Source organism: Salvelinus alpinus, chromosome 11 (assembly GCF_045679555.1).
Source record: "Salvelinus alpinus chromosome 11, SLU_Salpinus.1, whole genome shotgun sequence".
NCBI lineage: Eukaryota > Metazoa > Chordata > Actinopteri > Salmoniformes > Salmonidae > Salvelinus > Salvelinus alpinus.
Window position 1 is genome coordinate 5,527,414 of NC_092096.1, and position 17,049 is coordinate 5,544,462.

Sequence of the window (17,049 nt, forward strand, 5' to 3'; positions counted from 1 at the left end):
AAGGAGTGTAGCATAGTAACCTGACCATTAAGGAGTGTAGTATAGTAACCTGCCCATTAAGGAGTGGAGTATAGTAACCTGCCCATTAAGGAGTGGAGTATAGTAACCTGACCATTAAGGAGTGGAGTATAGTAACCTGACCATTAAGGAGTGTAGTATAGTAACCATTAAGGAGTGGAGTATAGTAACCATTAAGGATTGGAGTATAGTAACCTGACCATTAAGGAGTGTAGTATAGTAACCATTAAGGAGTGTAGTATAGTAACCATTAAGGAGTGGAGTATAGTAACCTGACCATTAAGGAGTGGAGTATAGTAACCATTAAGGAGTGTAGTATAGTAACCTGACCATTAAGGAGTGTAGTATAGCAACCTGGCCATTAAGGAGTGTAGTATAGTAACCATTAAGGAGTGTAGCATAGTAACCTGACCATTAAGGAGTGGAGTATAGTAACCATTAAGGAGTGTAGCATAGTAACCTGACCATTAAGGAGTGTAGTATAGTAACCTGCCCATTAAGGAGTGGAATATAGTAACCTGCCCATTAAGGAGTGGAGTATAGTAACCTGACCATTAAGGAGTGGAGTATAGTAACCTGACCATTAAGGAGTGGAGTATAGTAACCTGACCATTAAGGAGTGGAGTATAGTAACCATTAAGGAGTGGAGTATAGTAACCTGACCATTAAGGAGTGGAGTATAGTAACCTGACCATTAAGGATTGTAGTATAGTTACCATTAAGGAGTGTAGTATAGTAACCTGACCATTAAGGAGTGGAGTATAGTAACCATTAATGAGTGTAGTATAGTAACCTGCCCATTAAGGAGTGTAGTATATTAACCATTAAGGAGTGTAGTATAGTAACCATTAAGGAGTGTAGTATAGTAACCATTAAGGAGTGTAGTATAGTAACCTGACCATTAAGGAGTGTAGTATAGTAACCATCAAGGAGTGTAGTATAGTAACCATTAAGGAGTGTAGTATAGTAACCTGACCATTAAGGAGTGTAGTATAGTAACCATTAAGGAGTGTAGTATAGTAACCTGACCATTAAGGAGTGGAGTATAGTAACCATTAAGGAGTGGAGTATAGTAACCATTAAGGAGTGTAGTATAGTAACCATTAAGGAGTGGAGTATAGTAACCTGACCATTAAGGAGTGTAGTAACCTGACCATTAAGGAGTGTAGTATAGTAACCTGACTATTAAGGAGTGGAGTATAGTAACCATTAAGGAGTGGAGTATAGTAACCATTAAGGAGTGTAGTATAGTAACCATTAAGGAGTGTAGTATATTAACCTGCCCATTAAGGAGAGTAGTATAGTAACCATTAAGGAGTGTAGTATAGTAACCTGCCCATTAAGGAGTGGAGTATAGTAACCATTAAGGAGTGGAGTATAGTAACCATTAAGGAGTGTAGTATAGTAACCTGGCCATTAAGGAGTGTAGTATAGTAACCGGACCATTAAGGAGTGTAGTCTAGTAACCATTAAGGAGTGGAGTATAGTAACCTGACCATTAAGGAGTGTAGTATAGTAACCTAACCATTAAGGAGTGTAGTATAGTAACCTGACCATTAAGGAGTGTAGTAACCTGACCATTAAGGAGTGGAGTATAGTAACCTGACTATTAAGGAGTGGAGTATAGTAACCATTAAGGAGTGGAGTATAGTAACCATTAAGGAGTGGAGTATAGTAACCATTACGGAGTGGAGTATAGTAACCTGACCATTAAGGAGCGTAGTATAGTAACCATTAAGGAGTGGAGTATAGTAACCATTAAGGAGTGGAGTATAGTAACCATTGAGGAGTGTAGTATAGTAACCATTGAGGAGTGTAGTATAGTAACCATTAAGGAGTGTAGTATAGTAACCTGACCATTACGGAGCGTAGTATAGTAACCATTAAGGAGTGTAGTATAGTAACCATTAAGGAGTGTAGTATAGTAACCATTACGGAGTGGAGTATAGTAACCATTAAGGAGTGGAGTATAGTAACCTGACAATTAAGGAGTGTAGTATAGTAACCTGACTATTAAGGAGTGTAGTATAGTAACCTGACCATTAAGGAGTGTAGTATAGTAACCATTAAGGAGTGTAGTATAGTAACCATTAAGGAGTGGAGTATAGTAACCATTACGGAGTGGAGTATAGTAACCATTAAGGAGTGGAGTATAGTAACCATTAAGGAGTGTAGTATAGTAACCATTAAGGAGTGTAGTATAGTAACCTGACCATTAAGGAGCGTAGTATAGTAACCATTAAGGAGTGGAGTATAGTAACCATTAAGGAGTGGAGTATAGTAACCATTAAGGAGTGTAGTATAGTAACCTGACCATTAAGGAGCGTAGTATAGTAACCATTAAGGAGTGGAGTATAGTAACCATTAAGGAGTGTAGTATAGTAACCTGACTATTAAGGAGCGTAGTATAGTAACCATTACGAAGTGGAGTATAGTAACCATTAAGGAGTGGAGTATAGTAACCTGACCATTAAGGAGTGTAGTATAGTAACCTGACTATTAAGGAGTGTAGTATAGTAACCTGACCATTAAGGAGTGTAGTATAGTAACCATTAAGGAGTGGAGTACAGTAACCATTAAGGAGTGTAGTATTGTAACCATTAAGGAGTGTAGTATAGTAACCTGACCATTAAGGAGTGTAGTATAGTAACCTGACCATTAAGGAGTGTAGTATTGTAACCATTAAGGAGTGTAGTATAGTAACCATTAAGGAGTGTAGTATAGTAACCATTAAGGAGTGTAGTATAGTAACCATTAAGGAGTGTAGTATTGTAACCATTAAGGAGTGTAGTATTGTAACCATTAAGGAGTGTAGTATAGTAACCATTAAGGAGTGTAGTATAGTAACCATTAAGGAGTGTAGTATAGTAACCATTAAGGAGTGTAGTATAGTAACCAATAAGGAGTGTAGTATAGTAACCATTAAGGAATGTAGTATAGTAACCATTAAGGAGTGTAGTATAGTATAGTAACCTGACCATTAAGGAGTGTAGTATAGTAACCATTAAGGAGTGGAGTATAGTAACCTGACCATTAAGGAGTGTAGTATAGTAACCATTAAGGAGTGGAGTATAGTAACCTGACCATTAAGGAGTTTAGTATAGTAACCATTAAGGAGTGGAGTATAGTAACCTGGCCATTAACGAGTGTAGTATAGTAACCTGACCATTAAGGAGTGGAGTATAGTAACCATTAAGGAGTGTAGTATAGTAACCTGACCATTACGGAGTGTAGTATAGTAACCATTAAGGAGTGTAGTATAGTAACCTGACCATTACGGAGTGTAGTATAGTAACCATTACGGAGTGTAGTATAGTAACCTGACCATTAAGGAGTGTAGTATAGTAACCTGACCATTAAGGAGTGGAGTATAGTAACCATTAAGGAGTGTAGTATAGTAACCTGACTATTAAGGAGTGTAGTATAGTAACCATTAAGGAGTGTAGTATAGTAACCTGACCATTACGGAGTGTAGTATAGTAACCATTACGGAGTGTAGTATAGTAACCTGACCATTAAGGAGTGTAGTATAGTAACCATTACGGAGTGTAGTATAGTAACCTGACCATTAAGGAGTGTAGTATAGTAACCTGACCATTAAGGAGTGGAGTATAGTAACCATTAAGGAGTGTAGTATAGTAACCTGACCATTAAGGAGTGTAGTATAGTAACCATTAAGGAGTGTAGTATAGTAACCTGACCATTACGGAGTGTAGTATAGTAACCTGACCATTAAGGAGTGGAGTATAGTAACCATTAAGGAGTGTAGTATAGTAACCTGACCATTAAGGAGTGTAGTATAGTAACCATTAAGGAGTGTAGTATAGTAACCTGACCATTAAGGAGTGGAGTAAAGTAACCTGACTATTAATGTGTTTATTAATTTATTAATGTTATTATGGTGTGTACCTCCTCTTCCTCTAGTCCTGTGAGGTCCCTGTGTGGTGGGATGTGGTAATGGTGTGAGTGGTGTGTACCTCCTCTTCCTCTAGTCCTGTGAGGTCCCTGTGTGGTGGGATGTGGTAATGGTGTGAGTGGTGTGTACCTCCTCTTCCTCTAGTCCTGTGAGGTCCCTGTGTGGTGGGATGTGGTAATGGTGTGAGTGGTGTGTACCTCCTCTAGTCCTGTGAGGTCCCTGTGTGGTGGGATGTGGTAATGGTGTGAGTGGTGTGTACCTCCTCTAGTCCTGTGAGGTCCCTGTGTGGTGGGATGTGGTAATGGTGTGAGTGGTGTGTACCTCCTCTAGTCCTGTGAGGCCCCTGTGTGGTGGGATGTGGTAATGGTGTGAGTGGTGTGTACCTCCTCGTCCTCTAGTCCTGTGAGGTCCCTGTGTGGTGGGATGTGGTAATGGTGTGAGTGGTGTGTACCTCCTCTTCCTCTAGTCCTGTGAGGTCCCTGTGTGGTGGGATGTGGTAATGGTGTGAGTGGTGTGTACCTCCTCTGCCTCTAGTCCTGTGAGGTCCCTGTGTGGTGGGATGTGGTAATGGTGTGAGTGGTGTGTACCTCCTCTTCCTCTAGTCCTGTGAGGTCCCTGTGTGGTGGGATGTGGTAATGGTGTGAGTGGTGTGTACCTCCTCTAGTCCTGTAAGGTCCCTGTGTGGTGGGATGTGGTAATGGTGTGAGTGGTGTGTACCTCCTCTAGTCCTGTGAGGTCCCTGTGTGGTGGGATGTGGTAATGGTGTGAGTGGTGTGTACCTCCTCGTCCTCTAGTCCTGTGAGGTCCCTGTGTGGTGGGATGTGGTAATGGTGTGAGTGGTGTGTACCTCCTCTTCCTCTAGTCCTGTGAGGTCCCTGTGTGGTGGGATGTGGTAATGGTGTGAGTGGTGTGTACCTCCTCCTCCTCTAGTCCTGTGAGGTCCCTGTGTGGTGGGATGTGGTAATGGTGTGAGTGGTGTGTACCTCCTCCTCCTCTAGTCCTGTGAGGTCCCTGTGTGGTGGGATGTGGTAATGGTGTGAGTGGTGTGTACCTCCTCCTCCTCTAGTCCTGTGAGGTCCCTGTGTGGTGGGATGTGGTAATGGTGTGAGTGGTGTGTACCTCCTCGTCCTCTAGTCCTGTGAGGTCCCTGTGTGGTGGGATGTGGTAATGGTGTGAGTGGTGTGTACCTCCTCCTCCTCTAGTCCTGTGAGGTCCCTGTGTGGTGGGATGTGGTAATGGTGTGAGTGGTGTGTACCTCCTCCTCCTCTAGTCCTGTGAGGTCCCTGTGTGGTGGGATGTGGTAATGGTGTGAGTGGTGTGTACCTCCTCCTCCTCTAGTCCTGTGAGGTCCCTGTGTGGTGGGATGTGGTAATGGTGTGAGTGGTGTGTACCTCCTCCTCCTCTAGTCCTGTGAGGTCCCTGTGTGGTGGGATGTGGTAATGGTGTGAGTGGTGTGTACCTCCTCCTCTAGTCCTGTGAGGTCCCTGTGTGGTGGGATGTGGTAATGGTGTGAGTGGTGTGTACCTCCTCCTCCTCTAGTCCTGTGAGGTCCCTGTGTGGTGGGATGTTGTAATGGTGTGAGTGGTGTGTACCTCCTCCTCCTCTAGTCCTGTGAGGTCCCTGTGTGGTGGGATGTGGTAATGGTGTGAGTGGTGTGTACCTCCTCTGCCTCTAGTCCTGTGAGGTCCCTGTGTGGTGGGATGTGGTAATGGTGTGAGTGGTGTGTACCTCCTCCTCCTCTAGTCCTGTGAGGTCCCTGTGTGGTGGGATGTGGTAATGGTGTGAGTGGTGTGTACCTCCTCTGCCTCTAGTCCTGTGAGGTCCCTGTGTGGTGGGATGTGGTAATGGTGTGAGTGGTGTGTACCTCCTCCTCCTCTAGTCCTGTGAGGTCCCTGTGTGGTGGGATGTGGTAATGGTGTGAGTGGTGTGTACCTCCTCCTCCTCTAGTCCTGTGAGGTCCCAGCTGTGGTTCAAACTGATCTGACGTCGCTTCCAGTGCTCCAGGAACGTCGCAACTACGAACACAGACACACAGACATGATCACAGACACACAGACATGATCACAGACACACACAGACTTAGACATGATCACAGACACACACAGACATGATCACAGACACAGACACACACAGACTTAGACGTGATCACAGACACACACAGACTTAGACGTGATCACAGACACACACAGACATGATCACAGACACACACAGACTTAGACGTGATCACAGACACACACAGACATGATCACAGACACACACAGACTTAGACGTGATCACAGACACACACAGACATGATCACAGACACACACAGACTTAGACATGATTACAGACACACACAGACTTAGACATGATCACAGACACACAGACATGATCACAGACACACACAGACTTAGACATGATCACAGACACACACAGACATGATCACAGACACAGACACACACAGACTTAGACGTGATCACAGACACACACAGACTTAGACGTGATCACAGACACACACAGACATGATCACAGACACACACAGACTTAGACGTGATCACAGACACACACAGACATGATCACAGACACACACCGACTTAGACGTGATCACAGACACACACAGACATGATCACAGACACACACAGACTTAGACGTGATCACAGACACACACAGACATGATCACAGACACACACAGACTTAGACATGATCACAGACACACACAGACATGATCACAGACACAGACACACACAGACTTAGACGTGATCACAGACACACACAGACTTAGACGTGATCACAGACACACACAGACTTAGACGTGATCACAGACACACACAGACTTAGACGTGATCACAGACACACACAGACTTAGACGTGATCACAGACACACACAGACTTAGACGTGATCACAGACACACACAGACATGATCACAGACACACACAGACTTAGACGTCGATCACAGACACACACAGACTTAGACGTGATCACAGACACACACAGACATGATCACAGACACACACAGACTTAGACGTGATCACAGACACACACAGACATGATCACAGACACACACAGACTTAGACGTGATCACAGACACACACAGACATGATCACAGACACACACAGACTTAGACGTGATCACAGACACACACAGACATGATCACAGACACACACAGACTTAGACATGATCACAGACACACACAGACATGATCACAGACACAGACACACACAGACTTAGACGTGATCACAGACACACACAGACTTAGACGTGATCACAGACACACACAGACTTAGACGTGATCACAGACACACACAGACATGATCACAGACACACACAGACTTAGACGTGATCACAGACACACACAGACATGATCACAGACACACACAGACTTAGACGTGATCACAGACACACACAGACATGATCACAGACACACACAGACTTAGACATGATCACAGACACACACAGACTTAGACATGATCACAGACACACACAGACATGATCACAGACACACACAGACATGATCACAGACACACATAGACTTAGACGTGATCACAGACACACACAGACTTAGACGTGATCACAGACACACACAGACATGATCACAGACACACACAGACATGATCACAGACACACACAGACATGATCACAGACACACATAGACTTAGACGTGATCACAGACACACATAGACTTAGACGTGATCACAGACACACACAGACTTAGACATGATCACAGACACACACAGACATGATCACAGACACACACAGACATGATCACAGACACACACAGACTTAGACATGATCACAGACACACACAGACTTAGACATGATCACAGACACACACAGACTTAGACATGATCACAGACACTCACAGACTTAGACGTGATCACAGACACACACAGACATGATCACAGACACACACAGACTTAGACATGATTACAGACACACACAGACTTAGACATGATCACAGACACACACAGACATGATCACAGACACACACAGACATGATCACAGACACACACAGACATGATCACAGACACACACAGACTTAGACATGATCACAGACACACACAGACTTAGACGTGATCACAGACACACACAGACATGATTACAGACACACACAGACTTAGACATGATCACAGACACACACAGACGTGATCACAGACACACACAGACTTAGACGTGATCACAGACACACACAGACTTAGACGTGATCACAGACACACACAGACTTAGACGTGATCACAGACACACACAGACGTGATCACAGACACACACAGACTTAGACATGATGTGAATATCGGTCCACCAAACCCAGCAGAGGAAACCTGAGACACAGAGTGGTAGCAGAGAAGTGTAGTGGGGGTTGTAAATATATAATGGTTTCCTCCCCCCCCCCAGAGGTCCTACTGTGTCTAATAATACACAGACCTGGACCCCACAGACGGGCTGGCTGATGGGATAGCTGGCTGACAGACAGACTGGCTGGCTGATGGACACGATGGCTGATGGACACGATGGCTGACAGACAGAGACTGGCTGGCTGATGGGCTGGCTGGCTGACAGACAGACTGGCTGGCTGATGGACACGATGGCTGATGGACACGATGGCTGACAGACAGAGACTGGCTGGCTGATGGGCTGGCTGGCTGACAGACAGACTGGCTGGCTGATGGACACGATGGCTGATGGACACGATGGCTGACAGACAGAGACTGGCTGGCTGATGGGCTGGCTGGCTGACAGACAGAGACTGGCTGGCTGATGGGCTGGCTGGCTGACATACATACTGATGGACAGGAGGGGGCGGTACTATGGGGTCATAAAACATTGGGACGTTAATACATACCCCAGAGGAACATGTAGACGGGGTAGTAAGGGGCAGTAAGGGGTAATAGAACATGAATACATACCCCAGAGGGACATGAAGATGGGGGTAGTAAGGGGCAATAGAACGTTAATACATACCCCAGAGGGACATGAAAATGGCGAAGAATATGGTGGCAGGGTTGTCGAACAGGTGTGATGCGCGGGCGGTGCCACAGGCGGTGGACAGGTGCCAGTAGTCACACACTCCGTCACACAGAGGACACATAGTGAAGTTCTGCTGTTTATCACACATCTCCAGGCTACACACACACACGCACACACACACACACACACACACACACACACACAAAACACAGAGTCACATTTTTCTTTCGCAACAAAAAAAAAGGTGAATTTTTTATGTGGGGACTCTGCTGCAATTCCCCTGCGCCTCCACTAGGGGTCCCACCCCCGACTTGGAATGCCAGTGTTCTAGAGACACCTGGGGCCTCATGTATAACCGCTGAGTTGAACACTAAATATCTGTGTGCACCATGTCTGTACAGACTGCTAACCCACAAACATATTGATACTTCTAAACCTGGTGCCAAAACATACCCATACTTCCTGGTATAAATCACACCGGTCTTCAAACTGAGCACGCGTGAACAGGCGTTATAATTCTGCCTAAATACCACCCATCAGTCACCTTCTATGGAGACAATAACACCCATCAGTCACCTTCTATGGAGACAATAGCACCCATCAGTCACCTTCTATGGGGACAATAACACCCATCAGTCACCTTCTATGGGGACAATAACACCCATCAGTCACCTTCTATGGGGACAATAACACCCATCAGTCACCTTCTATGGAGACAATAGCACCCATCAGTCACCTTCTATGGGGACAATAACACCCATCAGTCACCTTCTATGGAGACAATAACACCCATCAGTCACCTTCTATGGAGACAATAACACCCATCAGTCACCTTCTATGGGGACAATACCACCCATCAGTCACCTTCTATGGGGACAATAACACCCATCAGTCACCTTCTATGGGGACAATAACACCCATCAGTCACCTTCTATGGAGACAATAACACCCATCAGTCACCTTCTATGGAGACAATAACACCCATCAGTCACCTTCTATGGGGACAATAACACCCATCAGTCACCTTCTATGGGGACAATAACACCCATCAGTCACCTTCTATGGAGACAATAACACCCATCAGTCACCTTCTATGGGGACAATAACACCCATCAGTCACCTTCTATGGAGACAATAGCACCCATCAGTCACCTTCTATGGCGACAATAACACCCATCAGTCACCTTCTATGGGGACAATAACACCCATCAGTCACCTTCTATGGAGACAATAGCACCCATCAGTCACCTTCTATGGGGACAATAACACCCATCAGTCACCTTCTATGGGGACAATAACACCCATCAGTCACCTTCTATGGAGACAATAACACCCATCAGTCACCTTCTATGGAGACAATAACACCCATCAGTCACCTTCTATGGAGACAATAACACCCATCAGTCACCTTCTATGGGGACAATAACACCCATCATTCACCTTCTATGGAGACAATAACACCCATCAGTCACCTTCTATGGGGACAATAACACCCATCAGTCACCTTCTATGGGGACAATAACACCCATCAGTCACCTTCTATGGGGACAATAACACCCATCATTCACCTTCTATGGGGACAATAACACCCATCAGTCACCTTCTATGGGGACAATAACACCCATCATTCACCTTCTATGGAGACAATAACACCCATCGGTCACCTTCTATGGAGACAATAACACCCATCGGTCACCTTCTATGGGGACAATAACACCCATCAGTCACCTTCTATGGAGACAATAACACCCATCAGTCACCTTCTATGGAGACAATAACACCCATCAGTCACCTTCTATGGGGACAATAACACCCATCAGTCACCTTCTATGGGGACAATAACACCCATCATTCACCTTCTATGGAGACAATAACACCCATCAGTCACCTTCTATGGAGACAATAACACCCATCAGTCACCTTCTATGGGGACAATAACACCCATCAGTCACCTTCTATGGGGACAATAACACCCATCAGTCACCTTCTATGGGGACAATAACACCCATCAGTCACCTTCTATGGGGACAATAACACCCATCAGTCACCTTCTATGGGGACAATAACACCCATCAGTCACCTTCTATGGGGACAATAACACCCATCAGTCACCTTCTATGGGGACAATAACACCCATCAGTCACCTTCTATGGAGACAATAACACCCATCAGTCACCTTCTATGGAGACAATAACACCCATCAGTCACCTTCTATGGGGACAATAACACCCATCAGTCACCTTCTATGGGGACAATAACACCCATCAGTCACCTTCTATGGAGACAATAACACCCATCAGTCACCTTCTATGGGGACAATAACACCCATCAGTCACCTTCTATGGAGACAATAACACCCATCAGTCACCTTCTATGGAGACAATAACACCCATCAGTCACCTTCTATGGAGACAATACCACCCATCAGTCACCTTCTATGGGGACAATAACACCCATCAGTCACCTTCTATGGGGACAATAACACCCATCAGTCACCTTCTATGGAGACAATACCACCCATCAGTCACCTTCTATGGGGACAATAACACCCATCAGTCACCTTCTATGGAGACAATAACACCCATCAGTCACCTTCTATGGGGACAATAACACCCATCAGTCACCTTCTATGGGGACAATAACACCCATCAGTCACCTTCTATGGGGACAATAACACCCATCAGTCACCTTCTATGGGGACAATAACACCCATCAGTCACCTTCTATGGAGACAATAACACCCATCAGTCACCTTCTATGGAGACAATAACACCCATCAGTCACCTTCTATGGGGACAATAACACCCATCAGTCACCTTCTATGGGGACAATAACACCCATCAGTCACCTTCTATGGAGACAATAACACCCATCATTCACCTTCTATGGGGACAATAACACCCATCAGTCACCTTCTATGGGGACAATAACACCCATCAGTCACCTTCTATGGAGACAATAACACCCATCAGTCACCTTCTATGGAGACAATAACACCCATCAGTCACCTTCTATGGGGACAATAACACCCATCAGTCACCTTCTATGGAGACAATAACACCCATCAGTCACCTTCTATGGGGACAATAACACCCATCAGTCACCTTCTATGGAGACAATAACACCCATCAGTCACCTTCTATGGAGACAATAACACCCATCAGTCACCTTCTATGGGGACAATAACACCCATCAGTCACCTTCTATGGGGACAATAACACCCATCAGTCACCTTCTATGGAGACAATAACACCCATCAGTCACCTTCTATGGGGACAATAACACCCATCAGTCACCTTCTATGGGGACAATAACACCCATCAGTCACCTTCTATGGGGACAATAACACCCATCAGTCACCTTCTATGGGGACAATAACACCCATCATTCACCTTCTATGGGGACAATAACACCCATCATTCACCTTCTATGGAGACAATAACACCCATCAGTCACCTTCTATGGAGACAATAACACCCATCAGTCACCTTCTATGGAGACAATAACACCCATCAGTCACCTTCTATGGGGACAATAACACCCATCAGTCACCTTCTATGGGGACAATAACACCCATCAGTCACCTTCTATGGAGACAATAACACCCATCAGTCACCTTCTATGGGGACAATAACACCCATCAGTCACCTTCTATGGGGACAATAACACCCATCAGTCACCTTCTATGGGGACAATAACACCCATCAGTCACCTTCTATGGGGACAATAACACCCATCAGTCACCTTCTATGGGGACAATACCACCCATCAGTCACCTTCTATGGGGACAATAACACCCATCAGTCACCTTCTATGGAGACAATAACACCCATCAGTCACCTTCTATGGAGACAATAACACCCATCAGTCACCTTCTATGGGGACAATAACACCCATCAGTCCCCTTCTATGGAGACAATAACACCCATCAGTCACCTTCTATGGGGACAATAACACCCATCAGTCACCTTCTATGGAGACAATAACACCCATCAGTCACCTTCTATGGGGACAATAACACCCATCAGTCACCTTCTATGGGGACAATAACACCCATCAGTCACCTTCTATGGGGACAATAACACCCATCAGTCACCTTCTATGGGGACAATAACACCCATCAGTCACCTTCTATGGGGACAATAACACCCATCAGTCACCTTCTATGGGGACAATAACACCCATCAGTCACCTTCTATGGGGACAATAACACCCATCAGTCACCTTCTATGGGGACAATAACACCCATCAGTCACCTTCTATGGGGACAATAACACCCATCAGTCACCTTCTATGGGGACAATAACACCCATCAGTCACCTTCTATGGGGACAATAACACCCATCAGTCACCTTCTATGGGGACAATAACACCCATCAGTCACCTTCTATGGGGACAATAACACCCATCAGTCACCTTCTATGGAGACAATAACACCCATCAGTCACCTTCTATGGGGACAATAACACCCATCAGTCACCTTCTATGGAGACAATAACACCCATCAGTCACCTTCTATGGGGACAATAACACCCATCAGTCACCTTCTATGGGGACAATAACACCCATCAGTCACCTTCTATGGGGACAATAACACCCATCAGTCACCTTCTATGGGGACAATAACACCCATCAGTCACCTTCTATGGAGACAATAACACCCATCAGTCACCTTCTATGGGGACAATAACACCCATCAGTCACCTTCTATGGGGACAATAACACCCATCAGTCACCTTCTATGGGGACAATAACACCCATCAGTCACCTTCTATGGGGACAATAACACCCATCAGTCACCTTCTATGGGGACAATAACACCCATCAGTCACCTTCTATGGGGACAATAACACCCATCAGTCACCTTCTATGGGGACAATAACACCCATCAGTCACCTTCTATGGGGACAATAACACCCATCAGTCACCTTCTATGGGGACAATAACACCCATCAGTCACCTTCTATGGGGACAATAACACCCATCAGTCACCTTCTATGGAGACAATAACACCCATCAGTCACCTTCTATGGAGACAATAACACCCATCAGTCACCTTCTATGGGGACAATAACACCCATCAGTCACCTTCTATGGAGACAATAACACCCATCAGTCACCTTCTATGGGGACAATAACACCCATCAGTCACCTTCTATGGAGACAATAACACCCATCAGTCACCTTCTATGGAGACAATAACACCCATCAGTCACCTTCTATGGGGACAATAACACCCATCAGTCACCTTCTATGGGGACAATAACACCCATCAGTCACCTTCTATGGGGACAATAACACCCATCAGTCACCTTCTATGGGGACAATAACACCCATCAGTCACCTTCTATGGGGACAATAACACCCATCAGTCACCTTCTATGGGGACAATAACACCCATCAGTCACCTTCTATGGGGACAATAACACCCATCAGTCACCTTCTATGGGGACAATAACACCCATCAGTCACCTTCTATGGAGACAATAACACCCATCAGTCACCTTCTATGGGGACAATAACACCCATCAGTCACCTTCTATGGGGACAATAACACCCATCAGTCACCTTCTATGGAGACAATAACACCCATCAGTCACCTTCTATGGGGACAATAACACCCATCAGTCACCTTCTATGGGGACAATAACACCCATCAGTCACCTTCTATGGAGACAATAACACCCATCAGTCACCTTCTATGGGGACAATAACACCCATCAGTCACCTTCTATGGGGACAATAACACCCATCAGTCACCTTCTATGGGGACAATAACACCCATCAGTCACCTTCTATGGGGACAATAACACCCATCAGTCACCTTCTATGGGGACAATAACACCCATCAGTCACCTTCTATGGGGACAATAACACCCATCAGTCACCTTCTATGGGGACAATAACACCCATCAGTCACCTTCTATGGGGACAATAACACCCATCAGTCACCTTCTATGGAGACAATAACACCCATCAGTCACCTTCTATGGGGACAATAACACCCATCAGTCACCTTCTATGGAGACAATAACACCCATCAGTCACCTTCTATGGGGACAATAACACCCATCAGTCACCTTCTATGGAGACAATAACACCCATCAGTCACCTTCTATGGAGACAATAACACCCATCAGTCACCTTCTATGGAGACAATAACACCCATCAGTCACCTTCTATGGGGACAATAACACCCATCAGTCACCTTCTATGGGGACAATAACACCCATCAGTCACCTTCTATGGGGACAATAACACCCATCAGTCACCTTCTATGGGAGACAATAACACCCATCATTCACCTTCTATGGGGACAATAACACCCATCAGTCACCTTCTATGGAGACAATAACACCCATCAGTCACCTTCTATGGAGACAATAACACCCATCAGTCACCTTCTATGGAGACAATAACACCCATCAGTCACCTTCTATGGGGACAATAACACCCATCAGTCACCTTCTATGGGGACAATAACACCCATCAGTCACCTTCTATGGGGACAATAACACCCATCAGTCACCTTCTATGGGGACAATAACACCCATCAGTCACCTTCTATGGGGACAATAACACCCATCAGTCACCTTCTATGGAGACAATAACACCCATCAGTCACCTTCTATGGGGACAATAACACCCATCAGTCACCTTCTATGGGGACAATAACACCCATCAGTCACCTTCTATGGGGACAATAACACCCATCAGTCACCTTCTATGGGGACAATAACACCCATCAGTCACCTTCTATGGGGACAATACCACCCATCAGTCACCTTCTATGGGGACAATAACACCCATCAGTCACCTTCTATGGGGACAATAACACCCATCAGTCACCTTCTATGGGGACAATAACACCCATCAGTCACCTTCTATGGGGACAATAACACCCATCAGTCACCTTCTATGGGGACAATAACACCCATCAGTCACCTTCTATGGGGACAATAACACCCATCAGTCACCTTCTATGGGGACAATAACACCCATCAGTCACCTTCTATGGAGACAATAACACCCATCAGTCACCTTCTATGGGGACAATAACACCCATCAGTCACCTTCTATGGGGACAATAACACCCATCAGTCACCTTCTATGGGGACAATAACACCCATCAATCACCTTCTATGGGGACAATAACACCCATCAGTCACCTTCTATGGAGACAATAACACCCATCAGTCACCTTCTATGGGGACAATAACACCCATCAGTCACCTTCTATGGAGACAATAACACCCATCAGTCACCTTCTATGGGGACAATAACACCCATCAGTCACCTTCTATGGGGACAATAACACCCATCAGTCACCTTCTATGGGGACAATAACACCCATCATTCACCTTCTATGGGGACAATAACACCCATCAGTCACCTTCTATGGAGACAATAACACCCATCAGTCACCTTCTATGGGGACAATAACACCCATCAGTCACCTTCTATGGGGACAATAACACCCATCAGTCACCTTCTATGGGGACAATAACACCCATCAGTCACCTTCTATGGAGACAATAACACCCATCAGTCACCTTCTATGGAGACAATAACACCCATCAGTCACCTTCTATGGGGACAATAACACCCATCAGTCACCTTCTATGGAGACAATAACACCCATCAGTCACCTTCTATGGGGACAATAACACCCATCAGTCACCTTCTATGGGGACAATAACACCCATCAGTCACCTTCTATGGGGACAATAACACCCATCAGTCACCTTCTATGGGGACAATAACACCCATCAGTCACCTTCTATGGGGACAATAACACCCATCATTCACCTTCTATGGGGACAATAACACCCATCAGTCACCTTCTATGGGGACAATAACACCCATCAGTCACCTTCTATGGAGACAATAACACCCATCAGTCACCTTCTATGGAGACAATAACACCCATCAGTCACCTTCTATGGGGACAATAACACCCATCAGTCACCTTCTATGGGGACAATAACACCCATCAGTCACCTTCTATGGAGACAATAACACCCATCAGTCACCTTCAATGGAGACAATAACACCCATCAGTCACCTTCTATGGAGACAATAACACCCATCATTCACCTTCTATGGGGACAATACCACCCATCAGTCACCTTCTATGGGGACAATAACACCCATCAGTCCCCTTCTATGGGGA

General features: G+C 45.4%; 1 protein-coding gene across 2 annotated transcripts in view; it reads right to left on the minus strand.

Annotated features, from left to right (window-relative positions):
• The window catches only part of ano2b (anoctamin 2b), a 191,303-nt gene that overhangs the window by 96,303 nt on the left and 77,951 nt on the right, over positions 1-17,049 (minus strand). For both annotated transcript variants that reach the window (XR_011666777.1, XM_071331598.1), the window contains 2 exons: positions 8,871-9,031; positions 5,867-5,949 (listed from right to left, as the gene is read on the minus strand). Coding sequence is in view for 1 of the 2 variants with exons in the window: in XM_071331598.1 (XP_071187699.1) it covers positions 5,867-5,949; positions 8,871-9,031 (244 nt within the window). In the remaining variant the exon portion in view is untranslated. The remainder of the gene's footprint in view (positions 1-5,866; positions 5,950-8,870; positions 9,032-17,049) is intronic.